Below are 19,956 nucleotides of genomic sequence, written 5' to 3'. Positions count from 1 at the left end.
AGCCATGGTAAATGTGATAGCACAAGATACTTGTCACGACTGCTCAATAAGAGTGGTAGGAGACCAAAAAAAAAAAGTTCTTTGGAACTCATTTGTAGGGGTTGGACAATGAAACGAACACTGGCCAATTTAGTGTTGGAGGTTTCATGGCTAAATATGTGGGCAATATTTATTTATTGCACATTCCACCAGTAAAAACAGAGCGTGAAGGTTTAATTGGAGTAATATCACAGTTTTGCTTAAATTATTGCAATGCACACAACATTATGTGTGACAGAGTTCAAGAGGACAATTGCTGGTGAGCATCTTGCTGGTGCATCTGTGAACAAGACAGCAAGTCTTTGTGATGCATCAAGAGCCACAGTATTAGGGTAATGTCAGCATACCATGAACAAGGACAAACCACATCCAACAGAAGTAACTGTGGATGCAAGAGGAAGCCATCTAAAAGGGACACCTGGGTGCTAACCCGGTATGTATCCAAAAAACAAAACCACAGCTGACCAACTCACTGCAGAATTAAATGTGCACCTCAACTCTCCTGTTTCCACCAAAACGGTTTACCGTAAGCTCCATGGGGTCAATATATATGGCTGGGCTGCTATAGCCAAACCTTTGGTCACTTGTGCCAATGCCAAAGTATGGCATCAGTGATTATACTTACTATGAATTGCTCTTCAGGACAAATATGTAGTCTGGAACAATCTTTTATAAGGCTTTTGAGTTAATATAAAACAAGTTTTTCGTGATTTTAGTATAATTAGCAATATGACAAAACCATCATGATTCCCTTTTGATTTATTCAATATCAAAACCCATTGTATGCAAATAAAGCTGTATAACAAATTCTGCTGTGTTAGTAACTTGAGGCTTCACCTGTTGAGGCTGTGAAGCTCCCTCTCTCCACGGACCACAGCAGTGTATTTCTCTTCTTCTGAGCGGTCGTCGTTCTCCAGTGCCACACGAGCTTTGTAGGTGGCACTGGCTTCAATCTCCTCTGCCAGCTGTGATGCACGAGCCTCACGCTTGAGGAACTCCTCAGAGTTGTCCCGCTCCAAAGGAACCCTGGGGAAAAAAAAGAAACTGAGACCAAGAAACAGTGCAAATAGTTTCTGAAGTAACTTACAGCACATATGGAGGGACTTACGTGTATGAGGACAAGCTGCTGTCATACGTGGACTTTATGCCGTATGTCTCCTCATTGTATTTAAACATCTCATCAGGATCCCATCCATTTGACTGAGGGAGACAGTTTCAAATATATGGATACAGTTTTGCATTAAACCTGCTTTACTGCACTAAAATCTCTGCAAAACACTATGTCAACCTTCACTTTTTTTCTTTTTTTTTTTAAATAATCTAATTTTACAAGAGTTGAACAGTTGGGTTTTGCTATTTTTCAATCCATTTAGGTGATTTCCGGGTCTAGCAGGAGGACTTTTAGCTTAGCTTAGATCATTGATTTAGATTAGACTGTTAGCATCTTGCTCAAAAATGATCAAAGAGCTTTGATAATATTCAAATTTAAAGTTAGACTCTTCTCTAGTTACATTGAGTACCTGCACATGCTCCCGTTGCAAGCAGATGGTCACACTGGAAGTTACCTAACTAAGAACTATTTTCAGGCACTGTGTAAGATCATGTTTTTGCTGCAGTCATGGAGAGACATTTCTTGATTATTACACCAGAATGAGAGTATAGTTCCTACATATCAGGTTAGAAAACAGAATCTTTTTTATTTTCCATCAGTCTTAATACACAATGTAACTACAGTAGAGTCAAGCTTTTATTATCTCAAATCTTTGATAATTTTTTGAGGGAGATGCTAATGGTCTAATCTGATTCAATGATTTATGCTAAGCTAAGCTAAAATTGCTCCCACCAAACCTGTTGACTGGCTGAATGGATTAAGAAAAATAGTAAAACTCAACTGATTATTTCTAGGAGAGTTGTAAAATGACTTTAATTGCTTTAAATGACTAAAAATACTGGAAATATTGTCCAGTTCCTGTATTCCATTATGTCAAGACTAATTAGTTTAACGGCTTACCAGATCAGTGTCAAGAGATTCCATACTGCCTGAGATGTGCTGCTCCCCTCCATCCCAGGGCTCCAAATCCTTCTCTTTGTGCTCTCCATTTACACGGGCACTTACTGCACTGTCTGTGAAGTTATCTTCACCACACATACCAACAAACAACAAGCAACAGCATTCATTTAATTTGCACCATGGTGATGCAAAAGAAAACAAACACTCAAGCTTTAGAAAGGGACATAAAAACATAGACATGAAGATGTCCTGGGGGCATTATGAAGTGAAAAACAGGTGATGATTTTTAAGTGCACACAAATCGTGGTGAAAAGGCAAGTCTCTTAAATATGAGCAACAATATTGTATCTGGAGTCATTGCATTACAAACTACTCAAAGGCCATGTTCTCAGAATAACAAATTAATTTGACTGTATTCCTTTTCAGTTTACTATTTGAGTTTAAGCTCTAGTACAAATACTAGTCCAAACAAGACAAAATAAATAAATGGATACTTTATAGGTTAGTTCAGCACACCACAATATTTCAACTACAAGGATGGTCCCATTTTCCACTATATGGCACATTTTCACAGGTGCAATCCAGCAATAGGAATCCATACAATTTCACATAATTGAAAAGGTTTTGTGGATTAGGTACACTCACTAGCATCCTTAAGTTAAGTGGAAACTACATTAACCTTCGCTCCTTTTGATTTTGATTGTAATTTAATAACATGCTTGTTTTGTAAAGCTGCTTGAGAACAATGATTATTGTGAACGGAGTATCGCTTTATTTTAAATGGATAGTTCATTAAAAAATGTATTTACTCACTGTTCACTCACCCTAAAGTGGAAAGTAAAATGAATAAATGAATGTATGTATTATTTATACAATGATGACCATGTTTCTTTATGCTTGCTCAATTTCTGTACTTGAATATAGTTAGACTCCCCAAAAAACCATCAAGCGCAGTTTATTTATTTACTTTTGCTTCTAATTTATTATATTTTCTGCAGATTCACTGCATAGAAAAAGACTTGATCATCCCAGTCGATCTAAATTAATCAAGTCTTTATAAATACAGCTATTTAAATCATCTGGGGAAATAATATTCATATTGCAGCAAAACAAAATATCACAATGTCGATTTTTCCAATATCATGCAGCCCTTGTTACAAGTGTCCAGCTTTTTTCAAATGATCTTCTTTGTGTTCACAAAGAGAAAAAAACTCATGTTTAAAACAATAAAGGGCGAGTAAAAAAAAATGACATTTTCGGTTAGCCTATCCCTTTTTTCAAGCATTTTTGTTCCATGTGTTCCATGTACTTATTTTAGTAACTACAATTAATTACGCATAATTACATGTAACAAATCCAAAACCAAACCCTAACCATAAAGTAAGAACATGTAGTTAGTTAGCATTACTCAGCAGTTAAATTAATAGTTGCAGTGGAACATGGACACATTTAAATAAAGGAGTAACCTAAACCTGAATTCAATTGAAATTAAGTTGAATCAATAGAAGCCGAAATATTTTCATTTAGATTCAAGCATATGCAAGAAAAAAAGAACACAAGATATTAGGGCTGCACAATATATCATTTCAGCAGCGATATCGCAATCTGATCATTTGCTATAGTCACACCGCAAGCATACGCAATGTTGAGTCTGGATTATAATTGATAATTTTGCTTTTTTGAGGCCTGTAACTGTGTGAGGGTTTTAAACGCATTCTGGCATAAGAAACTGTACCATTTATAACTTGAAAAATCAATAATGATTAATTTATTGAACTGTTTATAAAATGAAGGCTGCAATATTATTTTATACACTTGATTATTCAATTACTATAAACAATAAAAAGCTGTTTATTTAATTAGTTTCTATCTATTAATTATCGAATTTATCTATGCTTGTAGATTGTTTATTATATTTTACAACTCCCCTACAGAATCACCCCAATCTAAAACTCATAAATTCTTTCCAAATAATTATTCTCAACTAGTGAAATTGTATTTGCAATCTACATCACAGAATTGTAAAAATTGCAATGTTAGATTTTTCCAATATCGTGCCGCCCTACAAGATATTGCAAATTTGTTCCACATTTTTTGTTAAAGTTCAAACTTGATGAAATCCAAGCTGAGAAATCATAACACAAGAAGGAAAGAGACCAAGAAATTACTGGCACATCACCTTGTAGCTGAATTATAAGTATGAAAACTTTAAATATGCAGAATTGTTGAACTGCAATAAAGTGAGGAGACTGCATAATTGAAATACTGGATGCGTTATGTTTAATCAGGTTGTTGTAAAATAGCACTACAGAGTGTTATGTCATATTACAACCACTGCAGCATCCTTAGAAGTTTTCTGCATCCAAAGTCTGTGAGGTGGCTTAACACTACAAATTAAACTTGATTAAATAAACAGGAACACTAATTACAAAGTGAGGTACCTGAGAACATGACCTTGGCTGGGAAAATGAAAGGATACGAGTCAAAAAACTCTCAAGAGGAAACACAGTAATACAAAAGAATTAAGAAAGAATCGATGTATGGATTTATTACACAATCTCCAGCCTCACACCATGCACTTCAATCAGTAGTTTGTGATTTAAGTAAAAGTAGATTGTGAAAAATATAAATGTGTTTCAGACTTGAAATCCTGTTGTATGAAAAAGTAGTTCACAGAATAATTTGGCTTATTTACTAGTGTTAAACTGCTCTTGCACAGAACTGAATATCATTTATCTTAATTTCAATAAATACATTTTTACAAGGGAAAAGGAAAAAAGCATGCTTGCAGATGGAACAAAACTAAATCACAACCTGGAGAATTTATGATCGGACAAAAAATATATATATACATGTAAATAAAGCAATTTTGTGGTGTTCATAAAGTGAAACAGCCCTCTAATATAACATCATTGGGTTCATGATGTCATGACAGAATGTTAGATTAGCTACTTGCAGGCAGTTATGAGCAGTTCCAGTACTTGTGTGATGCTTGTTTGACTTCGGTTTTGGGGATGGTGAACAGCATTTCATTTTTATACAAACTGAATGATTTTTTTGTATCTGAACCAATTTACAGCAACAAAAATCTAGTAACTTTCCTCATGTGAAGTACTGTAGAACACAAAATTGGCCTGTGAAATGGGCATTTTAGGTAAAAAGTGGTTACAGCTGCTTTGCTAGGACTTATTGCAGGAACACAATAATGTAGTCAAATCAAACAATCACACAGTTGTAAATTATTTAAAGGTGCCATAGATTCATTGTTAAAATCGCTTTATGATAAACAGCAGCTATCCTTTCAATCCTACCAAAAATTTTTATGCTCATTTAGAACCACAAGAATTACTCCTAGAAGAATTACTCCAAGAATTAAAAGCCCTGTTTTAATATTAATGAGATTTGCACTGACACTCGTCACCTCACTCTCTCTCTCTCTCTCTCACACACACACACACACACACACACACACACACACACACACACAAAGTGTGCTGTACTCTGAAATACATGTGCAAAATAATTATACTTCAGTTGTCAAAAAATATTTGACTGGATGCCTTGTCAAATGACAATAGTTTCAACTGAACTGGAGAAGAGGTTCACGTTAGGAGCGAGTCAGCTATCTGTCCATAATTGCTTCTGAGTTGTGGAAGAAATATAGGCTAACTTATAATTCTACTCGAACAAAGGGACTTGCATTAAACATTTATTCAGCAGCGTAACGTGCATCATTGCAAACGTAAATGTGTGTATTGTCTTATAAGAGGAATACTCTGCAAAAATACTAGGGCTGGGCAATTAATCGAAAAGTAATTGAAATCGACATTCAGAACCCATAATCAGGTCAATTTTTTCAATTACTTTCCCTACCACGTGTGAAGTCAAATGACCCTGCGCTGTTAAGGTCGATGTATACTTCTGCGTCAAACGCATGAGTGTGGTCCAATGCAGCCTTCGCGCAGTCACATACCCGCACAGCTCTCAAAAACTGTAGTTGCACGTTTGCACTACATTGAAGATGATTGGAGGCTGCGCCAGAGTTGCCTTGAGACAGCGTATTTTCCTTTACAATAAAATTATTATTTACATTAAAATGTTTGTTTACAGAACATTCAAGAAATGTACTGTAAAATTATTATTTACAGGATATACTGTACAAGAGCCGTTTAATTTAGAAAACATAGTGCTTATTTTCTACTTTTAATATTAAAAACATTAAAATCAATTAATTTATTAATTTTGCTTCCAAAAGTGCACGTTCTTTATTTGAACTTTTTCACAAGAAAAAAAAATTGACTGTTGGTTTTAGGCAATGTGTGCTTTAATTTCAGTTGTTGATGTTCAATAAATAATCACAGATAGCAGATAATGTGTTTTTCAATTATTTTTAAAATGTACAATTTTAAAAAAATTTCCTTCAATTATTTTTAAAATCAAGTAATGCCCCCTTCATTCAGAAATCTCTCACTTATAATATGATAGCATATTTACTGTACAAAACTTAGTGAACTATGAGGGCAAAAAAATAGTTTATTAATCGTAATGGAGTTAAAATGTTCAATTAATCGAAATGTTGATTTCAGGCCAAATCACCCAGCCCTACACAATGCACACGATAAACCTAAAAATAAATAATTAAATGCAGTTCCGGGGGTGGTGAATATATTTAAAATCTGTCTTTCCCATTTTTAGCATTCTGAATGAGATGTGAAAGATTGTATTAACATTTTAACATCTCAGATAAACTTAAAAATGTAAGGAAAAAAATATGCATTGTTGTAATATTAGTAGGAAACATTGTGGCCAATCAAACGCAACCTGAAGCGTGCATATTAATAATCCTGTGTCAATCATCAGAGTCTGTATTTTGTTCAGACTGGCCCATTTTTCACCAGGATTACATGAGAATGAGGAAACAATGGTACTCACAGTATGTCATTTCTATGTATTAAGCTCTTATTATTCATTTATGATTATAGACCATTTTGAGGTTCTAAAGTATGTCCTGTTTTACTTTTTTAATTTCCATAGCTTCATATTCTTATATACATATTGATAAATGATGTTATGATATCTGTTTTAACATTGAGTTATGATTAAACTTTCTCTAATTACAGTTATAAAATAGTTTGATAACAAGCAGGAAACGTTCATGGGCCAATGGCATCACCACATTGAAATGGTCTATAGGTATATCTATATATTCAGTCTATGGCACCTTTAAAACAACTGTTCTTATCGCAATCTATGTTGGCTTGATGACGCAGTTAAAGCACATAAGAGTTTATGCCAACTGCTGCATCTGTGAGGATAATACTAAACTAACATCATATGGCTTGAGGACTGCATCAGTGTTGTGTTAGTCAAATTAGTACAATTATTTCAAGACTGACCCAGTATGACCCACTGATCAAGTAACATTAGATTACAGTAAACAACAAAAGCAATTCTGCGTGGAAAATGTCTTCAAGTCATGCATTATTCATCTACTCAAAGTATGTTACAAGGAACTAAATGATTTTGCACAAAAACACACTGGAAATAGGAAAGGATGAGTTCCATTACCTGCGTCTGATGAGACTACGTCCATTTAAGAGGAAAGAGACAGAATAAAGAAAAGGTCAGTTGGGAAAGTCATTGACCAGATTCAACTAATGCATTTTTAGCACCTACAACAGTGATAGAGACAGGCTGACGATGTTTGGGTTGTTTTAAAGAAGCAGCAAAGACATTTATAATACATAATATACAATTGAAGTCAGAATTATTAGCCCCCCTGAATTATTAGCCCCCCTGTTTATTTTTTTCCCCAAATTTCTGTTTAACGGAGAGATTTTTTTCAGCACATTTCTAAACATAATAGTTTTAATAACTCATTTCTAATAACTGATTTATTTTATCTTTGTCATGATGACAGAAATTAATATTTAACTAGATATTTTTCAGGACATTTCTATACAGCTTAAAGTGACATTTAAAGGCTTAACTGGATTAATTAGGTTAACTTAGCAAGTTAGGGTAATTAGGCAAGTCATTGTATAATGATGGTTTGTTCTGTAGACTATCAAAAATATATAGCTTAAAGGGGCTAATAATTTTGACCTTAAAATGTTTTTTTAAAAAAATAAAAAAAACTGCTTTTATTCTAACCAAAATAAAACAAATAAGAGTTTCTCCAGAAGAAAAAATATCATCAGACATACTGTGAAAATTTCTATGCTCTGTTAAACATCATTTGGGAAATATTTAAGAAAGAAAATAAAATTCAAAGGGGGGCTAATAATTCTGACTTCAACTGCATGTACACACTTTAAATTTAAAGCTAAAAGCCAATGCCATTTTCACCAAAAGGATAAAAACACTAGATTTCATGCCTTATGATGAACATACTGCTTCAAATCATTGGCATTCATGTCTGACACTGCACAGCTACCACACAGGAGTATGCTGGTATGATCATTTCTTAAGTTCATTTTGTACTGTTGATAGCAGGATGTAGTAGCATTATAAATATTTCATAACGAGTGATTTACAATGGCTTTGATCTATCAAAATGCCATCTCCTCTCCAAAAAACACACGAGAGATTCTTATCAGATGAACATCTTATTCTGCAGTAAACAAAACATAATTGCAGCCAGGTCTCCAGCAGGAACTGTCCAAAATGACGTTTATAATGGTCTGCACTTACACAGCAAGGCTCACAGTTCTGATTGTGTTACACTGCCCAAATTTACATGCACATTAGCAATTTACTTGATGCTTTTGTTTTAGCCTTTTTCCTCCAAAAGCTTACATCTTAAGAATGTCCTTCCATATGTGGTCATTAGGAATAAGTTGATATGCTTTTTCTTATCCAGCTATTCTACTTTAGCATTACTGGAGAAGGTCACATGAGTTACTGTCTTGCATTTTCCAACTTCTGCGCAACATTTTCATGAAATAAGTCATTTCAGTTTTGCTTGATGTAAACATGGATTTAAGTTAAGCCTCAGGTGTATCACAAACTTATTAGTCAGCGAGAGATTTAAGAAAATGTAAATATCACAAATTAAATCAGAATACAGATAAATGAATTAGCTTTTTAGTGTATTTGATGTAATCAATGGTGATCTCTTTGTGCATTTACAGATATAACAACACTCTTACTGTAGTTATTTATTCCTTGATGGCCAAATATTTGATATGTATCAAGTTTAGAACCAAAATGCAAGTCAAAACGCAAATATGTAATTTAATACATTTGCTTGCATGCTTGTAACCAAATGCAGTGAATACTGGCAAAACAAAATCTGAACTGGTTGACAGTGTAAATACAGACACGGTTGCATTGCATTGAGTTTAAACGGTTTTGTCGGATATAAGATCTATTTGACTAAGGCTTAGAAACAAATAGCAGAACTCCGCACCCATTCATCAGCGATAGCCTGTAATTATAAAAACTAGTCTGAATGGTTAAACACAAAATTAAATTCTGTCATCAGTTACTCACCTTTATATAAGACATTCATTCATTTTTATAACAATTAACAAATAATGAAACCTGTTAGATTTCCTGCCTCTCCATTTAAAGTCTTTTCAGCCAAGGCTTAAATGATTCATAACATATGAAAAGAGATACAGACAAGTCAAGTGATGAACTGCTTAATCCAAAAATGCTGAAGTTGTTTAATCCAAGAAACGGTGGCCCAGTAGTGTACAACGCAACGTCATTTCAAAAAAGCAAGTTCACAACACAACAAAAAATCTACCGACCACTAGGGGCAGTGTTGGCAGCAAAACACCAATTATCTCGAGGAGCCACAAGGAATAACAAATATATTATTCATAATCCATTTAGAAAAAAAAAACATCAATATTATCTTAGCATACTAGTCAATTCCCTGAACTTAAAGGAACTCACCCATATTTTACCAATCTACCCTGCTACCATCCATTTTCATTATTTTCCAGTCTCTCCCATAATTTTATATGATTATCAGGTGCTGCTTAATGATGAACAGACGCTGTTCCATAAGCAGCATTTATGTGCATTTAAGTGATCTGAGGAGCAGCTAGAATGGACACATGCTGAGCTCAGACTGCATGATTTTAGCTCAGATTTTTGGCGACAAATGCCTGAAGTCACAGGCCAATCGGTGCTCATTCACGTGAGAACAATCACACAGTGTGAACTATCAAAGATGGAATCTGAGAGAATCACCAATGAGTTGACGACGCCCGTCAGATATTAGGTATGCTAAATATCTGGAGCTGCTGACGATTCAAATCATGCCATGTGAAATGTGTTCCGACTGAAAATACCATTGGCGATAACCTACAGCCATTAAGAGAGCAGCATCCACTAGTATGGGTATCTGCAGGCCAGCCTGATGTTGGCGGAGAAGGTAAAAGGGCTTCTTTTCGGTCTATTTGGATTAAAACCTAGTGTAAATTTGGCAGGAGCATGTGTCTGTTTGACATTTCATCTGAGCAATACCACAACCGGGTCGAAACAGAAAAAAAGTGGAGGAGAAATCGCTAATTTCCTTCAAAAACCAGGTAAGCAAAATAAGCACATTTTCTACCCCTCTAAAGGCTTCCTTCTCATTATGTAATTAATGACAAATGATATACTAAGTGACCTTGCGTTGTTTCCATGTCATTTCTTACATGTGTTTGGTTGTGAGATGTAGTTTGCAGACTGAGACGAAGTTATCGCTGATTCTTCCTATTTTGAAGTGATGCAGAGTGAAAACATTTGTGATGCAACTACTTTGAGAACTCAGCATTAGGCTTGCTTAAACACAGATGTTAAGATGTCTATATTAGCGTGTTTTATATTAAACACAGCTAATCATGCCTTAAATAAGCATATATGCATTTTGCCTTAAAGTACCACCTCTGTTGTATAATGTTAATCAAACATGCTTGAAAAAGAAAGTGTTTTTTTATTTTAATAGGTTGAATTGTTTAATTAAATTGCGGCTTTTTTGTATTTTAGTTATTCCAAAATATTGAAAAGTGATGGCTGCAGAATAGAACAGTAAAAAAACAGGACATTCCAAAGAGAAGTTCAAAGGTTGACTGGTATGTTGATATAATATTTACTAAATATATTATTAACATTACCCAGCATATTAAAACGTTCAGTAAAACACATGGCTCGTTTCAGAATCAAAAACGCATACTAAGATCAGTCGCAATTACATTCAAATCGTTCAAAATGATCCATCAATTAGAGTTATAAGAGTTCCAGCTTATGAATGAGTTATGTGAATACTAATGTTCAAGAAACCTAAAATCTTATGTATTTCTTGAATTTAGGAAATACAAACAAGAGGGGAAAAAATGATAAAAGAAACAAGTAAACATGCAATAGACGATTTTAATTTATTTAAAAAATTTTTGAATGAATAGTCAACGGGATGACATTGATAAACAGAATGCATCATTTCAGATCAACAGACACTGCCTCTAGTGGTAGGCAGCATTTCCGTTGTGGTTTAATGTTGGTGTGTTATAAGCTTCTTGAAAGGGGTCTGGCTGCAGTGCAATCTGAACTGCATCCAATGCTTTTTAATGGGCTCACCTAACCCCCACCCCTCACAGTGACGTCACTAGCTCCATTGAGTGCATTGTGTCTGACATTGCATCGCTGAGAAATGCAATCTCAGCTTGCATCATTAAGGCTGCAATCCAGATACTATTGACCTTCTTTGCATTTTTAATGTCGTTGTGTTACGATCTTATGTTTGCTTTTCATTGCAATGTGCACTAATGGGCCACCATTCCAAGGGGTTCTGAAAAGACAATCGCTTTGTTCTTTTGTTCTAGTTTCTATTCACATACACACACTGATCAGCAAACACAGATGCACCAGGAAAAACCTGGTTCTTGCAAAATAAAAATCAAATGTACTATATGACACAAATGAGTAAGCCTCATCGACTCTCATGCATCAAGTTTTGTATATACATAAATGATTATTTGATTAAAGCCTAAATTAAAGCTGCAGCATGTATCTATTAAATCTGTGTTGTATCACAATGAATCCATCTTTAAAACTAAGTGGTATTCTAAATCAGTATGATGAGTCTTTAATAAACGTTTATACCGGGACTATTATAAGTCGATACTGCTGTGGAGTAGTCCAGTACCTGACTCATCATAAACAAAGAGAGAGAAGTAAGTCTGGCTTTTTTTTCCATTAACCACCAGAGCACCAAAGATTACATACCGTAGTGTTAAATCTCCTTATCGTACAAAGCAAGCATGTCTCTTTAGAACATATGGATTAAAAAGCTCCATTCATAAGGATTTATTATTAAAGGTCTGCATTTTGGTTGAATAAACTTTTAAATGGAGCCACAGAAATCTCTGAAATTTAATTAAACACCTCATGGGTTTTGAACAACATAAGGGTGAGCACATGAGGAGAGAAGGTTCATTTAGAGGGAACTAACCCTTTAACTAAGCCTAAAGCATATTTAAAATGACATTTGGATGTACTACATCTGGCATCTTGGTATAGGTTGCTTTCAATAACACAGTTCTGGTGACAAGCGAAATTCAGATGGAGGGCAGAAAGGAAAAAACTGAATGGGAGACACAGAAAAGTCCATACTTTTTTTGAGTTATACCATATTTCAAAAGAGAAAATAACCACATATGTTGGGCATTATCCTTATATTATGAAGACGGCCGAGTTTTCTAAAGCTAAAATATATTTGCTGTCATCAAGGCAGTAGATACTGTATAAGCTATAACGTTACATGGAAAAAATACTATAGTAAATACTGTAGTGTTTGGAGGCATACTCGATAATTAATTGAATTAAACTGTTGTAGTAATTATATTGTTACTGTGGTACAACACAACTGTAGTAATAAACAAATTATTCAATAGGCTTCAGTTTTCTATGATATAATTATACACAGTCACAATGCACCACAGTTTACACTATTGTTACCGAAGCGCTCCACAATAATAACCGTCTAGTTTTGTTGCAAGGGTTGCATTTCTTTTTTGTTCTGAAGATGAACTTTATCAACAACCAACATTCACTGCTGTTGCGCAAATAGACATTAACATCATGGTTGTTTATTCCACAGAATCGCCAGTAAAGACATGGATTATTGCAAAACAAGACAGAGATTTCATTGCAGCAATTACATGGCAGGGTATGCTATTCATATTCTCCTGGATTTTGCATAAGTGTGGTAGTGTTTGTATCTGATTAACATATTTATGCACATAGCAAGGCCTGTATATAATCTTTATTGGTGCCGTCAAAAGAATTATCACATTCAAAAAAAAGTATGTCCACAAGGATGTATTGAATGAATATTTATTACATGTCACCTTTTCTTCCGTTTTTCAGCCAGTTTCTTGAACTTTCCCCCCTTTATGAGCTAAAACTTTGGGAAGTCCATAAAGCTGTCTGGCATTTATTATTTTGGACGATTTAAACAATGATAAACAACAGAAAACAGAAACATTTTGATGTTCTGATAGCAATTCCTATGTAGAAGAACCACTTCCTGCCCTCCATCTGAATTTTACGCATAATCAATGACGTCATGTGAAAACTAACTATATAAAGAACCTACAAGCCTCTTTTTTGTTTCTTCACTTCCATTCATAAATCCTCTCCCATGGTTTCATGGGATGCTAAAGTGTCCATCAAAATGCACACTTCTGAATCTCAGCAGACACAGCAGGTTATCAGAGTACTTCTCCTTTGCTTTATGAATACTATGAATTCTGACATACTATTCAGCTATAACAGGAAGGTGTGCCATTTTTAGATGCCGCAAATTTGTCTGAATATTCAAAATGGCCATCATGGATTCTAAAAGTTATAGATGTTACACTGAAATAAACACATAAAAATAAAGAAGACACTGAACTGATCTTTTTAAACCCTGGAAATCATGGGAGTTATAACTACTGTGTAGTATATTATAGGATTATTTTATCTGAAATAAAGTAATAATAGTAAGATGCTCACAGAAAATGAATTGCACAAGAAAAAAAATATTCTGTTGTTTGTTCTCATTTATTGGCTAATACGATACATGGTGTAATGTTTAAAGTTTTATATAAGCCTTTGAATAAATTTAGGCACTTGTGATATTAGTGAATGGATCATCTTCCTCTGCAATTGGCAGATTACTTGCATTGGCAATTAGTATAACACCTTTTACATATACTACATCTACATTGTAACTTCACAGAGCTCAAACCTGTAAAACACTCATTAAAGTAGCAGGAATATTTATTTGACAGAAGGTCTCACCTTTCTTGGCATAGTTGAGGTCCACATCTTTGAAATGAACTACCACTACATCTGAGGACTTGAAGATGATGCTCTCTACAATATCCTCACGGCGAGGACCTGCATTAGGTTCTACACTCTTCCTGTGTGCAGCATCCAAGACAATATCACACTGCAAATGAAGAGCCCATGACAATAAAAAAATGGACATACGTCACATATGTCCATTCTACAATTACATTTTAGTCACGCTTAACGGTGACAGAAGTGCTTAACATCAGCAATACAAAGTTGTATCCTTACCTCTGGGCCATACGTTTTAAAAACCCCTTCATAGACCAGGCCATTTTTTACTTTAAGTTCACATTTGGTTCCCTGTTGAGTGGTGGACCAGAATACGAAATTTTAGTAGGAGTGTATCTGTTGTACTTTAGTAAAACTGATTTAAAAAAGAAAATAATTACAGCTGTGCATTTGTACTTACCACAACTGAGGTCAAAACATGAACCATCCTCATGTTTGCATAAACTCCATTGAAGGCCACCTAAAAAAGAACAATCAACAAGATATATATATATATATTTATATTTATATATTTATTTTATTTATTTATTTATTTTTTTAATTGGCTGAGCAGCTTTCAATGTCCTGATACAGTGCTCAGCATATATGAGTACACACACTCCTCACAAATCTATCTTTTAAATTCATATTTTTATTAGGAACCAATACAATATTATATTTGTGTGATTAGTCAGTACTGAAGCCGAATCTGGAGCTTATCTGACAACATAACTTACAATAACCGTCCAAAAACTAGTACACCCAAATTTATATGTTATACACTTCAAAAAATGCTGGGTTCCATGCAATGGAAGAACAATTTAATTAGATTAACAACTTTTTACATCTTTAAGTAGACTAAACTTAAAACATTTAACTTGTCCCCAAAAAAATCTCTAAATTTGTGTTGATTCAGCTTAATGTAAATAAGTAGTTTGAATGAGCAGCAACATTTTTTGAGTGTAGGAAATTAAATTTAAAAAAAAAAAAAAAAAAAAAAAGAGGAAAAAAAAAAATCAAGAAGCAAAAAATTGAAACATTTAGTTGAAATTTTGTAGGTTGTCACTTTGTTTTGCAATATTTTGCTTGAATTTAATTGTATTATCTTTCAATTTCTAAATATGTTTGGTGACTAAAATATTATTTTATAAATATACCTGTTTATTAAATCTGACCAAAATACCTATATTCACTGAGAAATGGAGAAAATAAAAACTTCAAAATGGGGTTACAAAATGATGCTGAGCTCTTACATATACACATAAACACATATACATATATATGGGTCTCACGGTTCGGTTAAGATTATCATGTCATCGATTCGGTTTAATTCAATATTTCGGTGCATGACAATGCATTGAAGATCTTTCCATACACAGTGTTGTATTTTGGTGGGTGGCTATAACAAGCTGTCTGTATAAATACACACACCCACACTTGGACACACAGCACCACACTGTCTCTCATTCACACACATACACAAACATAGACAGCACCAAATAAACACACACGCGCACTCACACTAACACTCTCACGCACGCGCGCGATATTGCATGAAATCTGGTCAGGTTCCGTGACAATGCACAGGTACAGCCGCGGAAAATGCATACATCCGAGTGGGGGAAAAGGGGAGTAAAAGTCACGCTAGCAGCCGAGAGGAAAAGTCACGCCAGCAGGTGAAATGGGCCACAGTGAGAGAGAGAGAGAAATGGAGTACTTTCATTCCATCAATCGCAGAGAAATAGGGGCTTCTGCTGTAAGTGCCAGTGAAAGACTTTCCAGAAAACACACACACAGTGAAATTATAAAGTAGTTGGCGCCTGTAGTGTTGTAGATAACCGCGCTCGCCTCCCTTGCGACAAAGCGCATATGAGATAAATGACGTCAGTACATAATAACCGGTTATGATTAATACTGAACCGATACCGAATTGTCCGCGTCTGCATGGCGGTGCACTGAAGAAACAATTAATTTTGACAACCCTAATATATATATATATATATATATATATATATATATACACATACATATATACACATACATATATATATATATACACATACATATATATACATATATACACACACATGTGAATCAATTTAATAAATTAACATTCTGAATAAATTGATGAAAGAAAAGCGGAAACTCACTGCAGTAGAGGGTCCTTTGGCATTGTTGCGTCCTCTGTTGGGAGGAGAGAAAACAGCATGATTGAGAAGTTTCATAACAGCTGAACTATAATCACATGCACACACAGAAAATGTTTGACATGCTGTATACGCAGTTTAAAAAGAGAAAAAAAAACGTTACACACTCTTACGAACACAAATTCAAGTAATTCCAGTGGAGTTATCGATTGCACATGTACTGGCAAATACTCAAAGCAGCAATGAAAAGGGAGTGACAAATAATCATATGCTTCATGCAATTCATTGTGCAAAGAAGCGCTTATGAAGTTCAGACAACAGACTCCAAACAGAAAATCTGCATTTTACTGAAAGTACATGACTCATATGCACTAACAGCAATATACATGCAAGTATGAGAGATTCTGAATTGTAAAGCTTTCAATGTGTTGGACAAAATTCCAACAAGATCTCTAATGTTCAGCAAAATGAGTTCAGTGCTCAAAGATTGGGTACAAACGATCAACATCTAGTCCATTAAAATACATTAGTAGGATAAAAGCTGTGAATGACAATTATTTTTCAACAGCCAGGCTGCGAATCAAATGCTGCATAACAAGCTGTGTAAGGCTTCACTGCACCACTCAACATTCCCACATTTTTGTTCCAGTCATATTTCTCTTGTTGTTTCGTGTAAACATTTTTCACCATGCAGTGCATCTATGTGATGCCAATTCTCAGCTGTTGGATTAAACGTTTCCACTGTTCATTTCTTCATTCATGACAGCTCAACACAAACCACGACAATAACATGCAAGTATCAAACCTCTACACAACATACTTACGCAAACGTCATTTAGCAAGGACAGACTTACGCATGCAACCTCTTGTTAACGTCAAGGTTGACAGTGCTGCTCTCCGACTTTCCACTCTACTAAGCGCTTGTCCTCGTGAGCGCGCGCGCCGCCCCTCATCGGAAATGCACGCGACTGACAGATAGTTCCAACATGAAGGATCAATCGAAAAGTAACGGGAAACACGCAGTTTAGCCCTAGTGGCCCTCAGTTAACGGAATGCAAGAAACACAAATAGGACGCTGAGTTCATGTCATTGTCAATAGTCAAACAGAGAGCTAACATGTGACATCTCATAATGGATGATGAATTCCCAAAACATGGATTCAGGGGCACCTCAGAAGAGTTTACAAATCAGCTGACAGGAAGATAAAAGCATAACAATTAAGTTGGGTATCTGTAGCAAACAATCCATATTTTTGGTTTGGACTGACACAAATCAGAAGCAATTGGTAAAACGAAGTAGAACAAATGTGACCTCTCGATTACTTTATGAGCAATAAACCTGAATGATGTTAATCAACAAAACACTTTAAATCCTGTTAAATTTGACAGATTACGGGCAGTGTGAGCAAATAAATGTTTGCTAGTTAGCAGGCTAACAACACTCGCTTCTATGCCCACTGTAATGTCCTGACTCTCAGATCATTTCTTTGTAAGTCACTAAAATGTCGAACACGTTCAATCCTTTAACAGATTCCGAAACGATACAAATGCATCTGTCCTGGGAAAAGCTGGCACAGCCGTATTCCACCGGCAAAGACACACAATTCATCCTGAACGTGACCAGCACCACAGCAGACAACCCGCCCCTCTCAAAATATCCACGAACATGTTGTCCGCTATCAGCTGTTATGTTATAACCGCAGTGGTTTGCGTCCATTAACCTGTGAATCCCTGTCCTGTGAACTTGGCCTATATCGGCCTACTTGCGCTCAATCCCGATCACTGCAACTCCACAACCTGCGTTTTTAAACTACGACACTAACGTAGTGCAGGCATGCCGCATTCCCGTGTAGGTTCACGCTCGTCGGTCCATCCGAATTAAAAGCCCGTTATGCAGATTGGTCACCCACCTGCCCATGTTCTGGCGTCCGACGCCTCCTCCTGCTCCCCCGGTACCGGAGGCCGCAGCGGCTCCGCTGTTGCTTCCGCCGGGTTTGCGATTACCACCGGCCTGCGGCTTCATGGACATGATGATCCCATAAACGACAGCTTGAGCAGAGTTGTCTGACTGTTTGGAAAAAAAAAACGTTTGACGCCGCGGACGAGAGCGGAAAATGCTATTTGACGTGTTAGCTGACAGTTGATCTAGTGACAGCCAACGTGTAAAACTGCTCCTCCAGTTACTCGAGTCTCCACTAACGCTGCCTGCTACTTCAGCTAGCTCTGCTGATTAATTCCTCCTAAACAGAGACAATTCAGCCCGTTTTAAAAGCGAAGCGCGGACGATCCATATGTTTTAGATGTCTACAAAAATACCAACCCGGTAATTTCGCTATTTTGTTATTTTTAGTGCGGTATTTTCAGTGTTATACACAGTTCACGCGGGGCTTCAGCACTGACCGATAGACCTAAACAGTCTGAAAAGCCACAAAAAGTGGCGGAAGGATATATACACATCCCAGGAATGTGTGTACTCCTTTTGATGGTTTTATTGATTCCGAAAAGAAATGCTCGTCAGTAATTGTTGTAAATATTCTGAGAACATAATATACTATTTAGATAATATTAGAAATGGATGAATGTTAGTTTTGAGGAAAGATGCGCATATGTCGAGCGCACTATTTTCAGAAGATGCACTGATCACTTTGTGCGTCTGTGCTTTGACGCTAGACCAGGTGACTGGTGGTAAAATATATACAGTTAAATTCTTCAAGCTCTATTTAGCCTAGTTGTTCTGATAGTTTTATTTCTTTGAGTTGATGTTTTACCCTGTAATGTAATTAATCTACTCTTTTTTACACTCTCCTTTGAGATTTTAAGTGTTTAAGTGTTATCCTCATTTAACCCTTGATCTAAATATGCATCATCTAAACAATGTTTTTTTCCATTGAATAATTTTTATCTTCATGTATGTTCTGGTTTATTTTTAGGTGATATAAAATATTCGATTAACTTGAAATTAAATGAATAGTTCATCCAAAAAAAATTTATTTACTCAATATTCACTCACCCTCATTTGATTTTAAAGAAAGCTAGAAACCTGTAACCATTGACTTCAATAGTAGAAAAAACAATGGAAGTCATGGGTTACAGGTTTCCAGCTTTATTCAAAATATATTTTGCATGTGGACTAGTTTTTACATCCCAGTACTTGGAAACTTGTCATCGTTGGGACCTAAATAATGTAAACAAGTAAATAAGTAAAATTGCTTATAAATCGTACATAATGAAGTTTTGATAATGTAAAAATGCAGATTGTTTTGTATAGGCTTGTAGCCAGGGGCGGTTCAGCTGGTTTGAAAGACCCACCCCCACTGAAAAAGTTCAGAATCTATCCCTATATGAGCTCATTTGTTCCATTTTTGACAGTATGCCATCATAAATTGTGAAAATAACTGACAGAAGAAGGCTTTAAGATAAAATAAAAATTTATTTT

General features: G+C 35.4%; 1 protein-coding gene across 10 annotated transcripts in view; it reads right to left on the bottom strand.

The window, feature by feature from the left end:
* The window catches only part of atxn2 (ataxin 2), a 52,205-nt gene extending 33,268 nt beyond the window's left edge, over positions 1-18,937 (bottom strand). For 7 of the 10 annotated variants that reach the window (XM_056458235.1, XM_056458241.1, XM_056458236.1 and 4 more), the window contains exons 1-9: positions 18,431-18,937; positions 16,525-16,558; positions 14,796-14,855; positions 14,615-14,686; positions 14,333-14,483; positions 7,619-7,633; positions 2,051-2,175; positions 1,148-1,239; positions 877-1,065 (exon numbers count right to left, since the gene is read on the bottom strand). In XM_056458235.1, coding sequence (XP_056314210.1) covers positions 877-1,065; positions 1,148-1,239; positions 2,051-2,175; positions 7,619-7,633; positions 14,333-14,483; positions 14,615-14,686; positions 14,796-14,855; positions 16,525-16,558; positions 18,431-18,549 — 857 coding nt within the window. In that variant the 5' untranslated portion in view covers positions 18,550-18,937. The remainder of the gene's footprint in view (positions 1-876; positions 1,066-1,147; positions 1,240-2,050; positions 2,176-7,618; positions 7,634-14,332; positions 14,484-14,614; positions 14,687-14,795; positions 14,856-16,524; positions 16,559-18,430) is intronic. The other 3 variants (XM_056458238.1, XM_056458242.1, XM_056458245.1) reach the window with 1 other exon arrangement.
* Positions 18,938-19,956: the final 1,019 nt, after the last annotated feature.

This window comes from Danio aesculapii, chromosome 5 (assembly GCF_903798145.1).
Source record: "Danio aesculapii chromosome 5, fDanAes4.1, whole genome shotgun sequence".
NCBI lineage: Eukaryota > Metazoa > Chordata > Actinopteri > Cypriniformes > Danionidae > Danio > Danio aesculapii.
The sequence above is the reverse complement of the archived record's forward strand: the minus strand, read 5'-3'. Positions and strand labels throughout refer to the sequence as shown.